The 27159-nt window shown below is 36.3% G+C and overlaps 1 protein-coding gene across 7 annotated transcripts in view; it reads right to left on the reverse strand.

Moving 5' to 3' along the window:
- LOC118201287 (uncharacterized) overlaps positions 1 to 27159 on the reverse strand; it is a 144607-nt gene that overhangs the window by 15937 nt on the left and 101511 nt on the right. For 2 of the 7 annotated variants that reach the window (XM_085817065.1, XM_085817064.1), the window contains one exon: positions 22966 to 23090. The exons of 1 other annotated variant lie outside the window; for it this stretch is intronic. In XM_085817065.1, the coding sequence (XP_085673191.1) occupies positions 22966 to 23090 (125 nt within the window). Of the gene's footprint in view, positions 1 to 22962; positions 23091 to 26403; positions 26542 to 26880; positions 26953 to 27159 lie in introns of those variants that run through there. 4 more of the 7 variants (XR_015041232.1, XR_015041233.1, XM_085817066.1 and 1 more) reach the window with 4 other exon arrangements.

The raw sequence follows: 27159 nt of genomic DNA on the forward strand, positions 1-27159 counted from the left end.
CGCTTACCTTAGAAGTTACGCAGTTGCTTGTTGCCTTCCAGGCCAGAGGTTTTAATCCTCTTGATAACTTTTAAACGTATTGCAGTGTTCTCAGTTATCTGTACTACATACGCCTTCCTGTTAATATAAGGCCAATCTTCCACGTTTATTATTCTAAAGTTAAATTAGAGTTTAGTTTTATTTTTATACTTTTACGTTAGACCCCGAGTAGCGGGTCGGTGTATTCCGAAGTACGGAAGTTATTGTATATAGAGAAAAATAAAGGGTTTTGTATATCCTTCGTCTGTATCCTGTCTACTTACCACAATTAGTGAACATAGCTTTAGTAAGCTCTCTGTTCCGAGTCAGGTCCTTGTATGTTCCCGAAGAAGGTAAGAAGGAACAGTGACCCTGATAAGGCAGTTCTGTTGGATATAAATACAGGTACATCTTGAATGATGAATGATGAGTTCTTGAATACTCATGTGTGCAGAAGAAGAGTGCGGTTAGATTGCTAAGGCGTTGATTATTGTAGCATCGCTAAGAACATAGATAAAAACACTTATAAAAGGCACGAGGATGTTGTAGCACTAATTATTGAGCAGTGCCCCAGCAATGTGTGCACCGTGAGGCACACAAGCGTTCACTAACCCTGCGTAAGAAGATGTTGTTTACATGCTGTTGAAGGGATTACACACGTATCATTATGGAGGCATAACACATCTCTCTAAGGAGATGCCACATATTTGCGAATTGTTAGTATTGCCACTTTAGATTGTGGGCGGGGGAGCTTAAACACACAGTTGTGGTGAAGCCCAGATATTGTAAAATTCACTTGACTAGTCTTAGAGCTTATCGTCAGTACACCATAGCGTCATTTTAGCACGGTAGGCAAAGGTCTGTGCCAAATGCCGCGATGGTATTCATGATGCTGGAGATTGAATTAACCGCTCCTTTATGCGTTATAAGGAACCGGTGATAGGCGTTCCTATTGTTTGTAGGTAGCGGAAGATGGTGTGCAGCCGTCAAAGGACATTCAAATACGTAATGGTCTGGTGACCCTTCTGATCCACAGACACAGATATCTGTATTTGAGATGCCGTGGCGATTGTAATAGCTGGGAAACGGGCCGTGACCCGTGATGAAGTAGGTGAGAGGTGCTTCGGCAAAGAGTCGATCGGCGGAAACTTTCGGGAGGTAGGTGAAAGTCCGTCTGCCTGTCTCGCATTCGGTCCACTCACGTTGCCATTGGTGCATTCCTTGCTCTCGTAGGAGGCCCTTTAGATAAGAGCAGGGCGCAGGTACGGTGATGGGTTGGGCTGTCGGGTTGGAAATTGCATCTTTGGCCAACGTGTCAGCAGCCTCGTTGCGCTCATTATTCGCATGGGCTTTAACCCAGACTAGATTGAGATGGTAATGAGGGTGTTGCATAAGGAGATGTTGGAGACTGAGTATGAGAGGTGAGACATGATGATGGTTCTCAAGTGCAAGTAAAGTTGAAAGGCTATCGGTATAGATATTTGCTCGTGGGATCTGGCAATCTATGAGATGTTGCACTGCTGCCGTAATTCCCAGTACTTCCGCCTGGAAGATGCTATTGTAAGTGCGAAGTTGTCCTTGCCAGTCGTGTACAGTTTTGCCATTCTCATAGTGCACAAAAGCACTGCCTACACCATTCTCCTGCTTTGAACCGTCTGTGTAGATCTGGTTCCCATTCCGTGGTGCGTGTGTACAGGTGTGAGTCTGTTGCTTGTCAATTTTGATGTGGGTTCCACTTCCTCTGAGAGCTGGATGAGTATGGGTAGAAGTGGAGGGACGTTCGAATTGGACTGGACTGTAGCTGTTATTTGCGAAAGTTGCATTTTTGCGTAAGTGGATCAATTTAGTAAAAGTTGCCTCCATCTCTGCTTTTATATGGAGTGGTAATATGCCGGCTAGAACTGTTGCTGCACTGGTGGCGGTTGTGCAGTAGGCTTTGCTTAATTGCACGGCGAAAGGGCGTTGTAGCGTTGTAAGTTGCCTGATCTTGCGAGTACCCATTGGCTGCGCCCAGATCACTGCAGCGTATAAAGCTATTTTTTCTACAACTGTGAGGTATAGCACTTTTTGGATGTGGGGGTTTTGGCCCCAGTTGCGACCTTGAAATTGTCTTGCTATGCGGGCGATAATTGACGTCTTGTTTCTGGTTTCCATGATATGCGGAATCCAGGTGAGACCTTGGTCCCATACTACCCCTAAATACTTGAGATTCCTCACAATTTTGATGTTTCGGCCTAGGAGTTTTATGCATGGACGACGAGTTGGATTGGTACCTTGTCTGGGAATTATTATTGCTGACGATTTTCCTATGGAGATCGTGAGCTTTAATTTGTTGCATGCGGTGGTAAATAAGGTGCAGGTCTCTGTGCTGTTGCGTTCCAGTTCTTTCCTGGTGCGTCCTCTTACGAGCAGGGCTACGTCGTCTGCATAAGCAGTGATGTTTGTATGCTGTGGCCAGTTGGTTTCAAGGACTGAATTGAAGGTGAAGTTCCAGAGTGTCGGTCCCGCACAGGACCCCTGCAGACAACCTTTTTCTTGTACCTTGGATGTCGTACCGTCGTTATTTACAAACTGAATATGGCGGTCGTGGAGGTAGCTGTTGAAGATGTTGAATAGGTTGAAGGGGCAGTGTGCTCCTCTGAGGGCCTGCTTAATTGCTGGTCACCAGAGGGTGTCGAATGCACTCTTTAGGTCTATAGAAATGAAGGCTGTGTGCATGTCGCTGTTTTTATTGCGTAGTATTGTATCCTGAATATTGTAAAGGGCATGTGTCGTGGAAAATCCTGTGCGGAATCCATACTGCCGGGGGCTGAGATGGTTAATTCTGTGCAGGTGGTACTTGAGCCTGTTAATGAGGAGTTTTTCATAAATCTTGCCTAAAGCAGAGAGGAGGCAGATGGGCCGGTAAGAACTTGGGTCTAGTGGGTTCTTATTCTTTTTAAGAAAGAGAACGACATGTCCTCTTTTGAAGGCTGCTGGAAAGATTTGTTGGTGAAGAAGTTGATTGAAGTAGGTCTCAAAGAAGGAGAGGCGTGCTTTATAAGCTGTATGGATGATTGAATAATCTAAGCCGTCAGGTCCTGGCTCTTTTTTCCGAGGAAGGTGACGGAACAGCTGTTTGATTTCTTTATCGCTAAAGGGTACATCGGGAGGTGTCGCAGGAATGGTGGTGTTATTGCGAACCTTTCGTTGTTCTATCGTGTCCTCTTCTGGGTCATCGTTTGAGAAGACGGTGTCCAGAATGGTGGAAGCTGTGCTCTGCACGATGTTGGTGGTAAAATCCATGGTGGGTTGTGCGTGGATCTGGGCCGGGTTAAAAATCTTATTCGACGAGATTTTGTGTAGGATCCCGTAAGGATTGTTGTTGTTGGTACAGAAGGTGCGCCAGCTGGTGACTTTAGCCGTGATGATGTTCTTTTTGTATGCTGCACGCTCTTTACGGTATGTCATGAGTAGGTGTGTCTTTTCTTCTTCGTTAATAGTGGCGCGGAGACGTCGTCGAAGGGCTCTGCATTTTTAGCCTTTGCTGCCTCAGCTCTTTGGTCCACCAGCTGACACCCTGTATTTTCTTGGCCACACGGATAGGAAAGTGATTTTTACATGCTTCGTGTAAGCTTTCTATCAGATGATTCGTGTAGTGCTCCATGCCGTCCGGGCTGCTGAAGTTGTAAATGTTCTTTTCTTCTTCGCTGAGTAAGCGAGTGAAGGTGTGGGTAATGGGACGAATCTTATTGCTTGGTAACTTAAAGCGTCGTAGGATAGTAATGGAGGTGACGCAGTCTACTTGAAAATGGATGTACTTATGGTTTGAAGCACTTTCCTCGTCTAAGATGGTCCAGTTTTGGATGAAGGATGCTATGTTGCTTGTAGATACGGTGAGATCCGGCCAGCCCTTTCTGTAGGTACTATCGTAGGATGGTGGCGCATTTGGTGCGTTCAATAGCTGCAGGTCTTGGATTGCTAGGAAGTCTTCGAGTTCTTTTCTTTTCATTGTGGTGTCTGCGTAACCCCATATGGAGTTATGCGCATTGAAATCACCACCTAGGAGGAGTGGTGTGAAAGGATACTTTTCCCTGTTTTCCTGTATGTTGACGATGGCGTTGCTGATGTCTTCCGTGGGGGAAGAGTAAACAGAGGCAGCGATGATTTGTATGTTGTTGTAAACGAGTAAAATGGCGATGCAGTCTCTTTTGAGTGTGATAACGAGAGGGGACCAAGAAGGATTGCAACAGTCGATAACTGCTCTGGGGGCTTGATCATTCGTACCTGCTTGTGATTGAAAAATTTTCCGGGCTGTTGGAAGGCTGGCTACACGGCGATCATTACAGTATGGTTTTTGTATGAGAAGGAGGTCCAGGTTGTGGGTGATGACATGCTTGACCAGTTGGGAGGCAGCTGCTTGAGCTCTTTGTAAATTGATCTGAGCACAGCGTATTGGTCCATTTGTCTTGGTAGTGTCTGTGATTGCTGTTGTGAGGATATCGTTGCTGAAATTCTGTAAATCATCCATAGGTGGTATTGCATTTAATTCTGCTGATGTACCGTCCATAAGTTGGGCAGGTGACATCGTAGGCTGGGTGGTTGCAGGGTGATTTGCTTTTTGTGTGGTAGTTGTAATCCGCACAGTTGATGCAAGTGGCCTTTTGGGATTTGGAATCTGTGATCTTGTGATTGCCTGAGCAGTATGAGCAATATGCTTTCTTTTTGCATCTGTCTTGGGTATGCCCAAACTCCTGGCAGCGACGGGTATTGAAATGTTCAGCGATGCGGTATGCCCGCCAGCCGAGATACAATCTTGATGATTGCATGATGGTGTGGAAAGCTGCGGGTTGGCATTCAACGATCCACTTGACGCCATTGCCCCTATTTTTTAACCTATAGAGGACTTTGGCGTTGCTTTTGGAGATCTTAAATTCTGAGCCAATAGCTTGCTCTATTTCCTCCTGAGTGATATTAGGAGGGACGATGTGGATTGCTACCCGTGGGAGTCTAATGATTGGCAATCTCGTTTTAACGATTTCTCGACCCTGTGTACTTTGGAGTGCTTGGGTGAGCTTTTCGAGATCTTCTTTAGTGGAACAGTCGACTGCTAGTCCTTCCTCCTGGATGTTACGGACTGTCGCGATTTTGATGCCCAATGAGGGAAGTGGGAACTGTGCGCTTAGCTTCTCTTTGAGCTCCTTTATGGTTGTTCTGATGTCTTCTTTCGGATAAACAAGCAGAGTGTGCTTATAGGATTGTGAGGTCGCTTGAGCGTATGTGCGCGTGATGTTGTAAGTAGGCAGAATAGGTGTGGCAATGGGTAGTGAGGTGGCTAACTCCTGATCTGTGTTAACTTCCGCATCAGTTGTTGAAGGTACGGAGGACAGTCCTCTGAGGGCCAAATTTCGGAGAGCTTCCAGAGCTGTTGTTAATTGGTCTCTGAGATCAGCAGGCAACAGGAATCGTTTGTTCCTGATAGTTGTACCAATTGTTTTTGCTTCTTCAATAAGTGAGTTCACTTTATCGGAGTAGTTATATTGCACTGATTCGATGAGGATAGCTGTGTCTAAGTTGCTATGGTGCACTGACGTGTCGGCTTCTGGCATGATACACTTGTGTGGTTGGAGCTATGTAACACTATGATCACTATGTGAAATGCCGAGGTCTGTAATAAATTTCTGATAAGTAACACAAGTACTGGAGTAAAATTCTAGGGGGACTGTAGATAGAGTATTAAATAAAAAGACCTCTTGGTATCTAACACAAAGAAAATTACTAGCACAGTAAGTCGCAGATAAGCGATGCTAACTGGATAACATTATTTACCATGCTAGAGGCATAATTGTGAATGCAGAATAAAAATGCAATTAAAAAAATGGATTACTATGACTATTAAAATCAAAGCAACATTGTAAACAGGTAAATTTAGCTAAACATCAGCAACAACAACAACAACAACAACAACAAAAAAGATACTAAACAATTTGCTAATGCTGGCAATACTCTAGACTGGTAAAAAGTATAAAGCTTACTGAATATAAATAAATTATAGCTTAAGTAGCTGCTGAATGGGGATAACTACTGAGGAATTGGAAAGCTACAGATGAGGTGGCAGGAGGAATGAAAAAAATAATGAGCTTAATTAACTAAGTAGTTAAATATGTTAGTGGGAGTTGAGATAGAGGAGGAGGAAAGGGTAAGGGAGATTAGCGTAGAGTTGTTAGCGCATTCGAGGGATCAGAAATTAGAGAAATTGAGATTAGATAATGCAATAAATTAGAATTATATTAGCCGTATGCAATAAGCTGGCGAATTATTGAAAGTGTTAGTGGGAGTTGAGATAGAGGAGGAGGAAAGGGTAAGGGAATTGATGTGAAATTCGTAAGGAGTTGTTAACGCATTAGAGGGATCAGAAATTAGAGAAGTAAAAAAAAATTATATAATATAATACAATAAATTAGAATTATATTAGCCGTAAATTATATAATACAATAAATTAGAATTATATTAGCCTTGTGCAGTAAGCTGGCGAATTATTGATTATACATTGCAAGAAATTAAAATTATATTAACATGTAAAACACAGTAAATGAGAATTATAATACAAAAATAATGCAGAAGATTAAAGTTATGTTAACCGAGGAGCAGAAAACTGGAAATCATAAAGAATATACAACGAAAAGAATAATAATAGTAAAAAAAAATAATAATAATTACAATTTCTAGAAAGCACAATAACTGAGCGTTATAATGAGATTATTACTCGGAAGGCACAGTATTTCAAAATTAAAATGATTATACAAGCAGAAAATTAAGATTAAAATTTCCGAGAAACATAATACTCAGTTAATATTCTACGTACTACGCGTTAAAAATGTTACTGAAAACAGTAAGCAGGAAATGTGAGAATCATTATTATAAATTTAAAAAATATATATACAGACAACAAGCAGTATGTTCAAAAATTAGCCATGGGGTGCTAGAAGAAAAGATCTAACAGTTGAAGAAATGCTGCGCTAGAATAAATCAGTCTTGTAACACTGATATAACGTTGAAGAAATATATATTGATGTGCACCAGGTAAAGAACTCAGTCTTGGAAGTAATCAGTAGCGCATGGGAAAATAGTTCTTGCAAAGTTCTTTAGATGGCAGTGCAGAGTTGACTTCCGTAATAGCTCCCAAGTGACCTTACAGGGTAAGGGAATGTAGAGGGGGCTGGACAGTGGACGTTGTACTTAGGCCAGTAGCAAACGCTCCACAGTGAGCGCATGCGCAGACTATATAATAGCAGAGTGTCTCAGGGACCAACCCTGCGATGTTATAAAGTGACGCCAACTGACAGAGTCGAAGAGGGTAGAAACGTGAATTAAAAACGATTAAAAATCATTAAAAGTTTAATAAGTATTGTTATAATTAGGCTATTGAAATAAGTGATATACCAGATGATTGATAATAGGAAGGCCTACCTCCTTATTGCTAAATGAAGGCTGTAGCACCAGGGGTTCCGGAGTAATCCTTTGTAACGATTGAGTAAATGGCTAAAAAGTGATCTTCATTAAAAACTATATAAAATCACACACGCTCGGCACACACTCACAAAAATTGTACGAGAGGAGAGCGAAATGTATCCCCTATTCAACCATATGACGATTGTGGATGGATTACTTCTAGATTTTACACAATCGATTTATATAAAACAGGTAACAATCGGCACTTCACTCAGTAAAACAATGGAAATTGCGTGGTATCCGTCGCGAGAAACACAATAATTAGAAATGTAATATCTCCGGAACTGCTGAAGTTATCCGCTCGATTTTTGCACCGAATTAATCCACAGATTATGCACTTTCCGATAATATAACACTTAGAATCCTAGGATGAGTAATTCCGTTGATGACTTTGGCTTACTACGTAGCTCGTGCATTTCGCGGCAACAATCTTCTTCGTACGACACTGAATCGGCGGGGGGGGGGGTGAAACTTATGGCCATTAAGCATATCCCTATGTTAAAGTGGGACGGACCCTGGGCGAGGCTAGTTTGTTTAATAAGTCGCATTTCGGCCGAGGGGTGTTTGACCTCTCACAATAGCTTTAAGGGATGGTACTAAAAATTGTGATATGTCAGCCAACTTTTGGAAGCCGGCGAAGACTCTTTTCCCCGGTGAATCTCTGGTTCGCACCGAGAGGCTGCTGAAATTGGGCGACCGTTCCATCCTCACTCATCATCAAGTACAAGGTGCCCGCCAAATGAAGTAAAGCGGCTGCGACGCTGTTCGAGAGAAGGAGACTGAGAGACAGACCGAGGCATTCAGAAAGAGCTGCAGCTGCTGTAATAGAAGAAGTTTTGTACTTCACTGCCCTGAACGGGAGACGGGGAGAGAGCATCGCAGACGGAAAGTTGGGGACTCCTTTTTGATGGCTACAGTAACATCTAGAGACACATAAATGGCCAGCGGAATCAAGGAAGTTTTGCACTCGTCGGATGGAAGCGTGAGAAAAGCAGTCCAGGGCGGAAAACTGGGTGAAGAGCCTGGCTTCAGACACTGATGCTTTAGTCTAGTTTAACCTCTTACCTTTACTTTTGTTCTTACATATGTAACCACTCCAGGCGGGATGTTATGTAATTTGGGTTCGCCTCGAAGTTTTTGCTTTACCGTAAATCAAGCAGTCTGAAAAAAAAAATGTTAAGAAGACGTCAAAATTATTATTGAGGTGGGCTCTCCTCGCACTTGTGAAATTAAATAATTTTAGTGAAGTATGTTATTTTGTTGTTTTCTCGAGTTCTCATATTTAGACAAAGCCACCATATGTTTTAACTACAAAATGTAACTATGTACAACTAACTAGTATGTTTTGCTCACAATAAACATTAGATATTTTACTTCAACTTTATCTGTTTGTTTTAATTTTTTTACATTGAAAATACTGAACTAATTATAACTTATACAATCTTTTGCAAAAAATTCGAAGCGCCAAGAAGGACTTTTGCGATTGTGACGACATTTGATATGCATAAACATCTTGATTGATGAATGCTCGCGCCATTGCTGTGTCTGTTTTCTTGAGGTCTGATTTTCAGCTTTATGTTGCGGTAAGTAATGTGTGTAAAGTGTAAACTATTTATTGTGTATAATTTTATTTTTGCAAGTGCTCTATATTTGTGCAATTTGTTTCAAGTTGAAAGAAATGTTGTTATTTTATGGCTCTTGCAAAATTTCGGTACAGTTAAGCCTAGCACGACGATTTGTTTACATCTTTGAGTAGTGCCAGGAGGTAAAGGAATGCCAGGATGGACGAAGAGGACGATGATACGTTTTATAGCGCGCTTAAATGTTGCTATGATAAACTTGAAACGGCTATTGATCAAAGTGTAGTATGAACCAGAATATTCGTGAAAAGGCAAGGCATGCAATGTGTGAGTTAAAGGTTTTGATTATTAAGAATTTTGAACGTATTAAGTCCTTGGGTTACCGTGAAGTTTGTAGGGAAAGTCTTAAAGACATTTTCGTAAAACCAACGTATGCTAGTGCTGTACTGCCATCTCCTGTGGACAATGTGAAACAAAGTTCTTTAAGTTGTGGTCTTGTCATTTCTTCGGAAAACCGTTCGTCAGAGGATATTAAAAAGATTCTTAAAGTACAAATTAATCCTGTAGAGAAAAAAAGTGGGTATTCTCAATTTGAAAAATATTGGAAATGGCAAGGTATTGATAAAATGCCCCTCTGAAAATGACTTAAAAAGGATACAATCTGAAATTCAAGTAAAATCACCGGAATTAACTGCCTTTCCTTCCTTCCTTCCAGACGAAGGAATCCTACGATCTTAATAAAAAATGACCATAATGAGATAAGGGATGAGGATGTTCTTGATGTTTTAAAAAATCAAAATTCAGATGTTATTGCTTTTAAAAATGAATGGAATGAACCTCGAATTCGATTTACATTAAAGAAATTTCAAAATACGAGACATTTAGTTGTTGAAGTGCATCCAGACATGCGTAGAGGTATTTTACAGGAAAATGCCGATTAAAAATTTCTTGGAGTATTTGTACTGTGGATGATTTTGCGGTGCTTAATCGGTGTTTTAACTGTTTAGGATATAATTACCGTGATAAACATCGTAAAAACCTTCGCGCTTGTTATTTCTGTGGACGTGAACATGAAAGTAAAAATTGCCCACATAAAAATTTGAATGTCTGTATTAATTGCATTAAACACATTAAACAAAAAATAAAAAACGAGAAAAAAAAATTAAATGTAAGCCATTTGCCTTTTTCTGAAAGTTGCTCTTGTCATGAATTTATAACAAGTCAAAATATATCAAGAACAAATTATGGATAGTAGTCATAATTCTATTTTAAAATTTGTTAAAATTAATATACATAGATGTAAGGCTGCTAGTCAGCAACTTGTTTTGAATATGGAGGTAAATAATGTTTCTGTTGCTTTTATCCAAGAGCATTATTCTTATCATGGTCTTATGCCTGGCTTTCAGAGTTCCTTTAGGTTATGCTAAGATTTTAATTCAGTAATCATAAAGGCTGCTATTGTTGTTCGAGTCGGATTTCTACCTACGTTTTTGGATTTCAGATTCGTGGATTATAATATAGTGACTCTTGACATTATTTTTAAAGATACAAGAAACTTTTTATTTTCATACTACTTTGAGCCTTCCCGATCTATTAACTTTGATTTACAAAAAATAAGTCGGGTCTTCCAGGCTAGGGATCTTGCAAAGCTTATTTGGGGTATGGATTCCAATAGTAAGTCTGAACTGTGGTTTAGTTCTTAAAGTGATGCTCGAGGAAACAAGCTTGGAGATTTTGCCAGTTTCTATAACTTATATTTGATCAACGAGGACTGCGGCCCTACCTTTTGTTCGGAACAGGGATCAAGCTATAGAGACGTCACAATTATGGGAGCTGATATGCTAGCAAATGTTACCCGCTGGTGTCTGTCTTACTGTGAATCATTGTCAGACCATCCAATGATTTAATTCGACTTATCTGTTTCTGCTGCTGCTTTAATTGCTGTCAGTAGATTTTTGTTTAATACAAAAAAAGCAAATTGGTGATATTTTGAAAAATATTGTTCACAGTATATTTCTTTGATCATTAATAGTTTGGATTCTTGCTCAAGTACTGACTCACTTGATGTGATTGTAGATTTTATTACTTCAGTTATTTTTAAAGCATGTATTAAATCTATGCCTACTAGAAGGACTGGTATGCGAAAAGTACCTTGTTGGTCATTGGAAATTTCCATTATGAGAAAGAGAGCTAATGCTGCTAGACGGAGGTTCCAGAGGACTACTAGCAATGATATACGGGAATTCTATAAACGGAAAAACCTTGATTTAAGAAAACAATACAATAAAATGCTTCTTGAGACCAAATTAGAGTCTTGGAGGAAGTTTCTTTCGGATATCAATAATGAGAATGTGAGGAAAAAAATTTACACTTACGGTATTAAAGAAAATTTTATGAGGAAGATTGAGATCTCGGGCTTTCGGCTTCAAAGCGGTAACTTTACGTCTTCCTTGAGGAAACTATCGATGCTATTCGTGATTGTGTGAGGAGCATTTCCTCCTGATTGTGTGAGGTTTTGATAATGACTTTCATACTCAGTGGCGCTCATCTGCTCGCAGTAATTATGCGTCTCAGAGTGATCCTCCTTTTTCGCAGGCTGAAGTTGATGATGTAATTTGTAATTTAAGGCTTGACAAGGCTCCTGGCCCAGATTCTATTCCCAATGAAACTATAAGATACTTTCATCGGCTTTTCCCTTCAGTTTTTCATAGATTATTTAATATACTATGTTTGAATCTTGGTGCTTTTCTACGAACTTGGAAAAACGCGCTGGTTATTGTGATACCCAAGAAACAAACTTTCAGTGTTCCACATGTGAATAATCTTAGGTGTATCTATCTTCTTTCTTCTTTAGCTAAATGTTTTGAAAAACTAATTACTAACAGAATTACTTGGCATCTACATAAAGAAAATATTCTTAGTACTGACCAATATGGTTTCATTGCTCAAAAATGTGCTGAGGATTCACTTCTGCGTCTTAGCAACATTGTACAGAGGGGCAGGACGAAAGGTTTGTACACTATTTTAATTTTTCTTGATATTGAAGGAGGTTTCGATAATGAATGGTGGCCTGCTATTCTTAATTTACTAAAAAAATTAAAATACCTCATAATGTGTTAATTATACATAATGTGTTAATGTATATTGTGTTTAATGTTGTTTCTAATTTGCTGAAAGACAGGACAGTCGAGCTTTTTCTGGGTGGCACGTCAAGTGTTCATCAACCTCAGGGAGGATGTCCACAAGGATCTGTTTCCGGTCCCAAGATTATAATAATCTAAGATTATTATTATCCAAGATTATTATTATGAATGATCTCTTACAGAAACTTTCTGATCTCTTCAGTTGTGAAGTCATTGCCTTTGCAGATGATTTGTTGATTTAATTCAAGGAAACGAAATGCAAAAAGCTTTTCATCTCGCCCAAGATATTTTAGATTTCATTTATCATTGGTCAATAGATTTTAAGTCAAACTTTAACCATGCAAAATCGAAAGCCATGTTTATTGATAGAAAAAATACTACTTATGAAGACTATCAATTGCTTTTAAATGACAATCCCTTTGAGAGGGTGAATGACATTAAATATTTGGGTGTTTTGTTAGACAGCAAATTAAACTGGAAAAAGCATATTTCCTACATTTCTAATAAATGTGAGAGACTTCATCTTGGGCTGAATCGAATTGCATGCAATAGTTTTGGTGTTAAATCGAATGTTAGCGCAATTATTTACGAACAAGGCATTGTATCCTTCATTTCATATGAACGTAGAGCTTGGGGATTGTTTCTAAAAAAGAAAATTAACTCTAAATGCCTGCTTCGAGTTCAAAGACGAATTTTACTGCGAGTTATAAGGGGTTACCAAACTATTAGTTACAATGCTGTTTTCTTTCTTGTCGGATTTCCACCGCTGGATTTGTTTATTCTGACATTTATAGATTACAAGAATAGTCTTGCAAACTGCTCCAGTTCTCATTTTGATCGTTTATTGCCCTTGCCTGTTCTTCCACATCCTTCTGTAAGACAACCAGTACAGATTCTGGATAGTACGGACACTGATGTAAATTCATTCTCACTTGTGATGTATACGGATGGCAGTAGGATTGATGATAAAGTTGGTTTTGCTTATGTTATTTTTGGAGATGATGTTGAAATTGAGTGCCACCGATTTCGCATTAGAAATGAATGTACTGTACATATTTCTGAGCTTCTGTGTATTAATTTTGCAATTAAGTGAATAATTAGCCACGATGGACGTGGTTCCAGCTACTTAATCTGTACGAATTCACTCTCTTCCCTAGAGTCCCTTAAAAATACATTTTTATGCAATGAGATTATTGTTAATATACAGCAGTCTCTCGGAGATCTGGAGAAGAAGGGTATTTCAGTGTTTTTTACATTTGTTTGTGGTCATTCGGGTAATTATGTAAGGGAAAGAGCTTATTGGCTTGCTAAGAATGCAACTAAAAATGATATTAATGTTGATGTAAATATTCCAAAATCTTATTTAAAAAAAAACATTCAAAGCTAAAATGATTGAGCAGTGGAACTGTGATTATATCTCTTCTGATAAGGGATCTGTTACAAAAACATTCGTCCCAACTATTTTTAAAAGACTGAAAAATAAGGACTTGTTGCTCAATTTTTGTCTGGACATAGTAAGTTTAATGTTTATCTTGAACGGTTTAAGCTGACGTCTTCCAATTTGTGTTATTGCAATTTGTGTTTTTCTACCTGCTTTTTGACTGCCCATTACTTGATTAAAACAAGAAATCTATTGAAATGCAATTCATTGGCCGCCGAAATTTTATAATTTTGTATTCTTCAGCTTCGGCCTACCGAGCATTCAACGATTTTGTTGATTTTTATTTTAAAAATTGTAAATGATTTCTTTATACATCTTTATACTTTAGTATTTACTTTTTTTTGTGTGTGTGTTTTTCTTTGTGTATGATTTCATTGTATTATTGAAAATTGATGTTATTACTTAGAATTTTGTCTTTTTTACTTACGATTTGTAAGTCTCGTATGATACTTTGTGGTACACGAGTATTTCTTTTACTTAAATAAATAAATAAAAAAAATCTTGATCGAACATGCAAATGATCAAAGTTTCAAGGCAAATGAACAGGAACCGAGATCATAGTGCGCAATTCGCAAAGTATAAAACCAGTAACACAGGTGGAAAATTTATCTTTTTTGTTGCTGCCATTGTAATTCTGTAAAGAAGCAACTAAAGATGCCATTACAACGATATCGAAGACCTTACAGACAACTAAACGATTTCGAATATGGTCGTATTGTAGGGTTGCGTGAAGCTGGGTGGTCATGCCGAGCAGTAGGCCGCCACCTGCAGCGTAAGATACTGCTGTGCAAAGATGTTGGCAACAATGGTTGCTACAAGGAATTTTCGACGAAATGAAGGCTCTGAAAGGCTAAGAATCACAAATGCAAGACAAGATAGGATGATTGTTCGTCAAGCCCGAACCGTCCCAACGGTATCATTATCCACTATTCAACGCACTACAGCCACGTCTATACCTCCCGTGGTACCGTCCGCTATCTCACGGCGCTCGTCTGTGGTAGGGTTACGCTCACAGAGGCTTTTAAGACTTTTGCCTTTGACCCCACAACATCGGCGGAGTCATCTGGAGTGGTGTCGCAGCCGATCATCAAGGCTGCCATCAGACTGGCACGGTATAGTGTTCAGCAATGAATCCCGTTTCACTCTTGAAGCCGATGACTGCCGTGTTCGTGTCTGGATAGGACAGGGCCAGCGGTCCCAATCAGCCTTTGTTTTACAAAGGCATACAGCCAATAACCCCTGGTGTGATGGTATGGGGTGCTATTTCTTATGACAGTAGGTAATCTTTAGTCATCCTCCGTACATCTTTAACAGCTCAACGATATGTTGATACCATCCTGCGGCCGGTTGCATAATCCTTCATGACACGTTATCCTGGAGCCATTTTCCAAGAAGATAATGCCAAGCCACATACCGCTCGCATATCTGTGGACTGTCTCAGTGCGGTTGATACTCTTTCTTGGCCAGCAAGGTCACCAGACCTTTCCTCAATCTAGCATTTCTGGGAGACTTGGTAGGCCGCCAGATTCAGGCACCACAAAATATCGCAGATCCGGAGCGACAACTAATAAATGCCTGGTAGAATGTGTCGCAGGGTGGTATTAGGGACCTCTACCACTGCTTGCCTCGAAGAATTCAAGCATGCATTTCCGCCAGGGGCGGTTCGACCAACTACTAATATGAACACTCAATGGGTGATTATGATCCATGAGCAGATACTATGACCTTGATTTTTCAATTATTTTATTATCTGTGTATGAGTTATACACATATTCAATTTAATCAAAAACAAGCATTTCTTTCATGCTGCTTCGATTTTTTTGCAAAAGAGTGTATATTTGTTTATGTTGCGAGTACATTTCACAAGGCATATTTATGTAAAAGAATACTTAGTTACGTTAAATTAGGTTACTAATTACCTAATTTAATTAATTTAATAGCTATTAATTAATTTAATAGCTATGTCTACACTTTACACCATGTTCAACGCATTAGTGTTTGGCATGAGCTAGCTATGTTCTTTAAAAGTATTTACATTTATTTGTGGCACCTGAAAATTTCATAAATAGCTTAATATTTAACAGTAGCTCGCCCATGTAACTCAAGAGCATACACTTTTCAGTTCATGAGGTAACTTCCCGAAGCCAATAAGAGAGCTTCAATTAGAGTTCAATTAAGCCTACCGGTTTGGGCACCATTTCACGTCCGAAATCTCGACGATACAGATCTGCCAATTTTTTCTACTTCCCGAGCTAGGGTTGAAGTTTTATAATTCTCACATATTTTTATTCTGTGATACTTAACTAACTGTTGTTTATGGCATTTACATTTTCGTCAGAAATCTCACAGATTAAATAGCAGAATCTTTGGGTACCGATAATTAAGCGAATTTGAATTTAGTTCTACTCGTGTTTTCGTTCATTTTAAGAGCAGTAACTGATATATTTATTAATTTAATTTCAGCGGCGTAAATAAGGATATGCAAGGAATGCCGTCGCATAGGGGCCTGAAGGCTTAGGAGGCCCTTGAATGTCCTGCTGAACTACATTCACATATTTAAACTTAAAACACAGATTCTATTGTATATGCATGTATATACAATAGAATTCATCTTCTTTTAAGTTTTTAAGAGCCCCATACATATATGACGCAGGTAGGGGACCCTTGGATGCAGATGAAACAGCTAAATTCAGTGTTGCACACATCCAAACTTCAATTGAAAGCAAAGCAAAAGAGCTGTATGCTTTCCTTTTGATTCTCCTCTAGAGGATAGCTTTCAAGTTATTACTGATAACCGGGGCTAGGCTGTTGCTAGTTTATTGTGAGAACAGATTCCGAATTTCTTGAAGTGAGCACGCGCAGTGATGCAGTGCAAAGGTGTAAGAGAGTTAAGTAAGTATTTCGAAATTCTTCAAATATTCACTGGTATTTCGGAGAAAGTTTAAAAAGATTGCGTTCTTCGGGAGACTCTGGAGCAGTGATAAAATATATAAATAAATAAAATAAAATAAATACTCATTTAAAATATAGAATGACTGGAATGACAAAATTCGCAATGACCTTTTTTTTTCTTTTGGAACCTAAAACTCTGCCATCATTAACAATGTTTCATTATTAATAATTATAAATCAAAATTATTATCAAAATTATTAATAATGTTTCAAAAAACATGTAAAGAATACTAATCCTCGTGAAGTACAACTGCTGTTATTTATAAATACTTTCAGAACAAGAATCGAAAATTTGAAATCCATTAAGCATTTAGCAACATTACCAAGGTAAAATATTATATGATATGGCAAGCGATGATTCGGAAATATGCTATTTACTTATATTGTATTTATCATTACCTGTAACTACAGCCACGAATGAGAGACAATTTTCAAAACTGAAACTAATAAAAACATATTCGAGAAACACTATGACGCAATATCAGTTGCGAAACCTGTTACTATTGAGCGTTGAAGCTGAGAAAATGGACGTCCAGGTATTGATAAATAATTTTGAGGAAATGAAGGTCAGGAGGCGCAAATTTTAGTAAAGAAGGACTTTTGTCTTCATGATGAATTTAGGTCACCGATATTATAATTACACTTTATTATGAAAAAAACATTAGAAAAAAAGAACCGTATGAACTGAGAAAAAGTAAAAGAAAACAAGAGAAAAAATTTACCATACGCATGATAAATATGTTTTATATTTAACAAATGTAACATTTACATTAGAAAAGTTCTTATTTATTACTTGTATATTATACTGCATAAATCATGTTCATAAGCTGAGCACTTTTATATGTTAGAGTGATTTCGATTTTATACGTTTACTTATTATGTTTTCTGTCATTTTATAACATAACCAGTCAGTTATTTATTAGCTTTCTAAATTAAGCGAAAAAAACTCAGTTTGGCGCAGATTTTGTTTAAAAACTCAAAATATATTTGTATGTAAAACCTACTGGATTTTATATAAAAATCTCCGCAAATCTAGGCTTTCTTCCTTTTCTTAATGCTATACTTTATATCGACATGTTCCTTTTTTATATGGACTTATTCATTTCTTATCTATATTTATCTCAGTGAAAGGGGAGAAAAATCTGCCTCTCGCACTCCCACACTCGCACACAAAAAATCTTAAATAAACTGATTAAAATCATCTGATGTCAAATATTACACCCAGACTAAAGTAAACATTTATTTCACAATTGGTCAAGGAAAAATATTTCCATTTTTATTCTTTCTTTAAGTTATGTACATTTAAACTGGTTCCTTAAGAACGTGCTTTTAATTATTCCGGATGTGACAAAAATCACCATCAAAACATCGGCTCCTGAATATTTTATTTTTTTTAACTTTTAACTTTTTTCCTTTTTTAAAGCAAATTTATTGGGAAGGCAGGAAAGTTTTTGCATAGGGGCCCAAGAGTTCTAGTAACGCCACTGCTTAATTTCACAATCCTTTTATTGGATCATGACATACATCGATAACACATAGATCACACTACTTGCATTTCATTAGCTATCCGCTCATTACAATCAAATTAGTACACATTACTGTACTTCTATTAGAAATATTGCTTTGCAGTGTCTAGTACCTCCTCAAAAACTTAACGTCTGATTTCTTTATATAAAATTAAAGAAAAAAAAATCTGATGTGTACACCACATGACTTCCTTGTACGGAATATTAAATTATACGCATTTTTTCTTGCATTTCATTTAAACTTATTGGATTTAATTAAATCTACTTCGCCGACAGCGCATAAACAACAATAGAATAAATCCATTCTTTAAAATTCATTCTAGTATTTGTTTACCATAGCGACACTCTGGCGCTAGATTCACTTAACAGTATTATATTTCGTTCATATTATAACTCATAATGCACAAAATTTATATAATTTAAAGAATAGAATTATCTAATAATTAATATGTTCTATTCAAATACTATAATAAAGCTAGAATGATGTATAAAAGAAATTAAGCAAACAAAACAAAAAAAGAAACAGTTATTCACAGACGATTGAGTATTTCTCATTGAATTAATTCAGTTCTCACTTCGCGAGAAGGCAAAAATACATAGAAACTCAAAATATCTATATTAAAAATTACGAAGTAAATCTTATACTCTTATTTCCTGGAGAAAATTCCAGAAAGGATTAAGCATGATTTAATTGGCAATAATAAATGAAGGCGTTATCTTTGTTCTTGCGAAGCTAAGTTTCTCTAGATTGGCAACAAATCCACTAGTCTGCTGTTTCAAATGTGAACAAGCAATGGCCGCCATCAAAAAAATTATTAGGCTTAGCGGCACTTGAACAACTTTAAAATTGTTGATAATTCTCAAAATATTGCATACAGATTTACTAAAGGCATAAAACCCTCAACCGGAAGATAAGAACAACATAATTCAATCATTTTTAAAGCAAAAAATGTACAATTTACAAACATATGAGAGTAAAGAAACTGAGATCACTGAGCCGGGTAACAGAGTGGATATATATATAAATATATTTATATACGTTTGGTGCGGCCGATTGCAACCAAAATACGAGGTGCACATCTACATGCTATAGCAGTCCTATATACAAAATTTCAACGTTCTGAGGCTACTCGTTTTTGAGTTAGGCGAGTTATGTATGTACGTACGTACGTACATACGTTCGTACAGACGCCACGAAAAATTCTCTTCAGAATTTATTTTAAAGCAGTTTTATATTTTTTTTGGAGGAAACGAGTCTTTTATTCTGTCCTTACGTACAGATATCACGCAAAAACATCGTTAAATTGCATTCGATAGCGGTCAAAATGGATATTTTCTTTGAAATATGCTGCCTGAAACTTTTCGCGATTACAATACTTCCTCTTTATTTCGTACAAGGAAGTAAAAGGGGAGGGGATTTTCTTTTTTAAGAATCACATTCCTTAAAATTAGTAAGGCATCTTAGAGTAAATCTGATTGAGGTAAATAGCAATCCTTTAAAACCGTGGTGGAAAGCATGTTAGGTAAAATATCACTCATTTAATTAATTAGTATCTCAAAAAGTGTAAAGCATCGAAGTTAATATTTAGCTGTAGATGTAATAAAAACAGCTCGCCGAAAAGCTAAATGTTAAAGAAATAAAAAATAAATAACATGATTTAACGAGAGCAAATTTGAAGATTTATAGTTTTGGAGGTTAAACAGAACCTTTCCCTTCAGCTGCTAAACTGAAAAGGATAAAAAGGGATATGGACTACTTTACTGTGAGTTTTCAATAATTTGTTTCTGAGTTGTCTTTCGTTTACTTTTTGGTCAATAGATGACGCCACTGTTTAGTTTTCTATCATTTAATTAGAATCTTTAATTAGAAGTTTTTCTGCTGTTCTCGTGCAGGTACACGTGTCTCATCAGTTGCCCCCTCAGTCCCATCCATGGGAAAGATTGGATTGGATTAGCCGTGGGAAGCTCCCTCATTCCCATTCTGGCTGATATCTACATTCACTATTTTGAATCAAAATTGTTTGAAACTTTAAACTTCCCGGTATGGTTTCGCTACGTAGACGATACTTTTACCCTGTTTGAAGGTAATAAAGATGATTTAAATAAAGTTCTTTTAACAATGAATTCCATCTATTTAGTTCATTTTTGAGCTTGAGACTTGCAATTCTCTTTTGTTTCTCGACATTCTAGTCACACGTAACACATCCAACTTCAGTACTACGGTTTACCGTAAACCTTCATCGGTTTGCCTTCCACCACACTTCAAATCATGTCATCCGACTAAACAAAAATTAGCTTCATTTTATTCCTATGTTTTCCGTGCTCTTCAAGTTGGCTTCTCCAAAGTATCCCTTGATAAAGAACTAAATTATTTAAAAGCAATAGCTATTGACAGGGGCTTTTCACACAACGTTATTACTCAAGCAGTTAAAAAATTCTCATCTCAGCACACCAAAAAGCACACTCTTGTTTTAGGAGAGTATAAAAATTCTGTTGTCATTCCCTTCTTTCCATCAATAATCTATAAAGTTGCATGTATTTTGCAGAAATTTAACTTTCGGGTCGTTTATTCTCCCATCAATAAAATTCAGAGTTCCATACGCAAGGACCCCATTCCGAATATGAATTCCTGGGGTATTTACAGGATTCCTTGCCAGTGTGGTTTAATTTACATTGACCAAACTAAGAGAGCCTTAAAATTTCGCGTTAAGAACATGAGGCATATGTTAGAAAAAAGGAAACTCAGAAGTCTGCTGTTGCCCAACATTGTTGGTCCGAAAAATCACACTTTCAATTTTTCTGCTGCGAAAATTCTTCAAAAAACAACTTCCATTGGTAAACTGGATTTTCTAGAAGCATTTCACATGCAAAAAAATCTTTCTGTTCTAGTTAACGACCCTAATTCCAATCCATCTTTGCCTTCAGCCTTTAAAGAAATTATGTTTTAGTTCTGGTTTCATCAACAGATGGCGCCAGTAACTTATCTCCTGTCCAGGCTTTCTTATCTTATCTCGTTCATTTGCGATTTTGCAGCTGAAGATGATGGCTCGGTAAAACCATTGAAACTAGTCTTGTGAAAATTTGAAAATATAACGCTGATTTGATTTTTGTTGTTTGACTTCTAAATTAATATTTGTTCGGCGTGTTGTTGTATCTTAATCTATAGTGCATCTCAAATTTTAGTTGTTCAACAGTTACAATCACATATTTTCGCTCTTGAGTCCTAGTTATCTGCTTGGAAGATGAAATAGATAAATAAATATATAAAAATTAAAAAGACTAAAGATATTTTATCAAGTCGCAAAAAAGAATGTTTATGCATGTTTGGTAAAATATCTTGACGTTATCCTCGATAATCACTTAACATGGCGTTTCCAGACAAAATATGTTACCTCCGAACCTCGAACCAGTGAAATTAAACACTGCCGCTTTATTGCTCGAAATAAGCTTCTAGATTCTGACCATAAACTGCTCGTTTATAGAACTATGTTAGCATAATTATGTTTGTCCTATCTGGAGATCTGAATGTAATTGTAAAGCAAGCTACTAACTGCTAATGGTTTATAAGAAATAAAGCCGATCATAAAGAAGTCAAGATCGCTACTGCTACTGACTACGATTTGAAAATTTTCTAAAAATTCTAAAACAATATAGTCTAAAATTCAACAATAAGTCTAAAATTCAACAATAACAATTCTAAAACAATAAGTCAAAAATTCAATTATTTTAAATGTTGGCTGGGATGTACGTATATTCCACGAACGACGTAGTACACGTTGCTATACACAATTTGATTATGATCGTAGCTGTTTAAGACAGAGCTTCTTAAATGTTTTTCAGTCGCGACCCCTTTTTTATAACTGAGATTTTTTCCGCGACCCCAGGGCCTCATAATATTTATGGAAATTTTGTGGGACCCCATTGAGTTAAACCGACACACGCGTGAGTGAAACTGTTAATTTTTTTACTTGTGCTGTATTATACTACTGCAGTTTTAGGTCATTAACTTTAATTTCTAATTTTAGGACATATGACAGTGTGAAAATTTTAAATCAGTAACAGACGAAATGACAGCGTCACGTGCAAAGCAAGTAAGGCGAACGTTTATATTATAAAAAGAAGCGCCGAAACGTTTTTATTTTTTCTTTGTCTGTATTGTCTTATCTTTAACTATTTTCAGATACATTATGTAAAAATATTTGGTAATTGTAAAATTATTATAATATAATAAGTTAAAGAAATATTAAAACTGCTAAAATTTTTGGCGACCCCCTGCTGCAGGTTCCGCGACCCACAGTTTAAGAAACTCTAGCTTAAGCTATACGGATAAAGACTCTTCTAGGAATGAAATGCACACAGATATCTGCAAATTTATCACCATCGGGTTTCAAGGATTTTATCACTTCATATGCTATTCAGTGTAAGATTCCACTGGGATAGAGCAGCCAGATCAACAGCAGGAAAATTAGAATTGCTAGTTTAATGGATGGAGTAAGGAAGAGGAAGAGTGAAGCTAGTGCGCGTTTTATGACAGATATGTCAGTTGCACACATGTTGCAAAATATTCTAGATTTCGAGACATTCAGGAAGAATATATAAAATGAAATTAAATAAGTAGGTATATAATTTATTTACTCGAACTTCAGTCACTCAGTAAAATTCATTGGATCCCCATCAGCTCTAAAAAATTGAGGGAACTTTAAAAGCTTCGGCTACTTCCCTAAAGCGTTCATTGACGCCTTTGGAAACTCCGGGTTTAAATACATCTTGAGAAAGCATTTAAGTAAGATTTACATTACTTATCGCTACACATACCGTAGCCATTCTGTCGACAAACTGTTGACATGTGAAGAGCGGCGACGGGAAGTTAAGCAAAAGCATATTTGTTTCAACAACATCTGGATTGATGGTGATCAGTGCACTCTTTAGATTATGAATATCTGCAACATAAAACTTCGCTATTTAAATTTGAATAAAAATGAACAAGAAAATACATAATATTAAAGTGAAACAAGTTGAAAACATCAAATTAAGTCGAAGTATAATTAAAGTATTTTACATAAAAATTATATTGGATTATGTAAGAATGTGTAATACTACAAACTATACTATTCACACGCAAAGATTTTGCTTTAATTAGCAAAAAAATTTAGGTTTGGTTTATCAAACCATTTGGTTTATCAACCATCAAACCAAGTAGCTATAGATTGAAAAAATATTCATATTCTAGTTTACTCATATACAATTAACGCAAAATATCACTTAATTCTAGTTTTAGCGTCACTAAACCAATTTAAGGAACTCAACCTATTGAAACACTTAAATAATTCAAGAAATGCCATCCTCAGAGGTAATCTAAGGGTTGCATTCAACTACTTTCTTGTAGTGCCATCGTATTTAATTTTTAGCTTTACTTCTTCATTTAGAGGTAGTTAAAATTTAACACAATTTAAATCTCAACTATGGGATATACCTTGCAATATAAATGTGGATATTATTATTTCATTATCTTTCATTAAAGGTGATTTTTTCTTTCTCTGCAAGAGAATTACTTTATAAGAGCAGCAGTTCCAATACGTCATAGTAAAGACCATAGTGGTTAATTCAAACAACTTTCCTTTAATGTTCTTTAAACTAAATACTGAAACTTCATTTAACTCCATTAAATATACCGTGAACACTCTTTGAGACCCCATAGTTACAGATGATTAGTCTTCTATGGAAGTCTTCGTCTTAAGGAAGATGACTATTTAACGGTAATGGCATTCAAGGCATTTTAGAATCTGTTGGAATATTATTGAAAAGTGCGAGACAACGGCTTAATAAAATGGTTATATTAACACAATTATATTAATAAAATTGCAAATTAAATATAAACTATTAAATAAATATTGTATCAAATATGGAAACTTTTAAATAAGTAAAACTTATCTAATATGAAAAAAGAAAATACATAATAGGAACTTTATGCAATTGAACTTCCTATTAGCGGACACTCAGGAGGCTAAGGCTATTCTTTCGTTATCAGGAATTGTGGATTAAATGGGGAAGTAATTAGTCTCCTATTTAGAGTCTCGAAGGTTAATGACGAGTATCCGTTAAAGTGGAACCTCGATTAACGGGGTTTCAACTGAAATATAAATTTGATTTGGATGATGAAGTTAATTTTTATATACTATTACTAATTTGGCAGATAGAAAAAGAAAAATCTAGTATAAGCAATATCACGTTTATCGTAGTCACCTCAGTAGAAGTTGCCATTTTCACATCCGGTTCTATTTCTTCTTCATCTATAGTTGTATTCCAAGTTCCAGGGTTTTTAAAAACAAATCGTAATATTTTTTGGCTTAAACTCAATTTTAAAATTTGCACTGACGAAATTGGGCAGCAACGGAAGAAACAACGGTAAAATTTCTGCAGCAATGCCGCAGAATCTCTAAAGTGAACAATGATGAAAAGCGTTTGGTAAATAGTCGCTGCGTAATGCCGAGGTTGTGCGCGATACCGAATTTGCACAATCCTCAGAGTTTTCAATGAAAAAAGGTCGCTGTGTAAATAAGGGGAAGAACAGGGCAAAAAATAAATGAGAGGGATTTCCCCAAAAAATGTAAATAATATATTTTTAATGTATCATATATCTGTCATTCAATAATTAAAATTTTATTTTAAACTGTTAAAGTGTTTTTCTTTTAGTATGTTGACAATGTTTGCAGGCTTACGATAAATATAATTAGTTTGGAAATCATTTGTTGAAAATGTCACGAAAATCGCAAACTATCACCCAATAAGTAGCTCTGACTTTTTCATCTGAAGAAATAGCCCCGATTGCTCCAAGGTGATTGCGTTAATATGTAAAATGCGATTTATTTAATACATGTTATTAAAGAATTTTAGTTTGACAGAGAAATTAGACACTACTTCTCCTAGTATACATGTGATGGTCTAAATCTGGTCAGGTGGTGGTCGTCACAGAAAATCATAACAAGCATGAAAGATATTTATTTATGTTCTCAGATACCTTGTCAGTTTTAGAGGTGGTATCCATGAAAAGATTCACTTTGTTGTATTTCTAGCCTGGTAAATAATTTTTTTACGGTGTACCGTAGAGAGCCTATCATTATCTTCTACTCAGATACTTACAGTTGCTAGCATAAAAAGATTATGTAATAATATTAATACTACACTTTTTATAGAGCCGAGTTTGCATCAAGAAGTGGATATCTGTTCAAACTCATCTGTTTTAACACTCAGTCTTCAAGAGCTGACTTTCGAATTATTAAATATCCAGTTCCATTCATATCCACAATTGAGACGCTTTGCTGTACCGTATTTTCTGTGTCTTTTCTCTTCATTGAAATCATAGATAACGAAATCTTTAAAGCGAAATCTCTAAAATGAAATGCTGAGTAAAATATAATGGAAACCATGATTTTTGCTAGAACAATAAGTTTTTATAGCTCTAAATATGTCTTTTACAGATATTAATATAAATTTTCTCTTAAAATATTATGTAAATTGACAAAATATTTGATTTCACTAGATATTAAATTGCTCAGTTTATCCTATTAACGTTAGGCTACTGAATGTTTTATTCTCCTTTGATACATCTGCGATTTTGTATACAATATTCCCTCCCCCTGAGTGACACAGGATTTTAGATCCGTCATGAAGACCAGTATTTAAACAGCATTTATTAATTGAGTTTGTATAATTACTTATTTTAGTCTGTATTTGCATAAACTTACATTCATTAAGATGATATTTACATTATTAAAAAAGTAAGAAAGCAAAATATCTTAAATTATAAGCTAATTATATACCAAGTAGCAAAACTTCTGATAACCGGATAAACCCGGTCATAACGCTCAGAGGGTTGAAGAGCAGTTCAGATTTTATGTTAATACACAACCATACGAACCATAGTTAAAATTTTGCAATCTGATTGCTAAAAAGGGGGAAACGAATTAGTGACATTCATTTACAGAAGTGTGTGCGTATTTTGCAGTCTAAGGCAGCAAGATAAATAGTCACTTTAACGTACAGTTTAGAATACGAAATACCTATGGATAACTCTATATCTATGGTTTGGGTCCCTCCTAGCTGTTTATTTGAGAATTCCTTACTCACTTTTATTCAGCCCTTGTCAATTGAAAGTTAATACTAGTATAATAAGAAATGAACAACTACTCTAAATTTAACCCTTGATAATTGTCAGTATATTGAGAGTAGAAACATGTGGTATAATTACTATTACCTTGAGCTAATTTATGAGCTCTTAAGTGATCCCTTTGTATTCTTTCCGTTGCTGTATCTAAAGCCACTAAACCTGCTGCAGCGAGAACCCCAGCCTGGCGCATTCCACCGCCCAGCACTTTACGACATCGCATCACTCTGTTAATAATAATGATAATGATAATCATAAATCATAATTTCATACTAAAATATTTTTATTTTGGAATTTGTTTTATAACTTTAATTTACAGAATTATTCTTTACAAAATTAATTGCACCGAGAGGTTAGACAAATTACAGATCAGTTTAGTGAAGACAATAATTTAACATCAATATTATAATAGACATCTCATTTACTTTCGTCTGTCTTTTTTCCTCCCTCATTATAATTTCATCATTTTTATCATTGAAAAAGCAAATTAAACAGAAATAAATTAACTTCTTACAAGATAATAGATAAATGAAATTAAAAAAAAAATAATTGGAATATTTAGTTACCAGTTTATAAATTCCGAAGTTCCGCCTACTAGGGAACCTACAGGTGCTCCAATTCCCTGTGTAAATTTATCACTGTAAATAAATAATTTTAAAAACAAAAAGAATAATTAAATAATTATTTCAGTTTCTATCTGGGCAGTTTTAAACGATTTAAATATTGAAAAATATACTCTTATGCGAAAGAAATTAATTGCTTTTCGCCTTCAGTATAATATGTGAAATCGGCCATTAGGGCTATGATTTTCTAAACAAAAAGAGATATGTTCGGTTCTTTGAGAA

Source organism: Stegodyphus dumicola, chromosome 5, assembly GCF_044657685.1.
Source record: "Stegodyphus dumicola isolate Sdum_Otavi_A_Nest chromosome 5, ASM4465768v1".
NCBI classification, from domain to species: Eukaryota; Metazoa; Arthropoda; class Arachnida; order Araneae; family Eresidae; genus Stegodyphus; species Stegodyphus dumicola.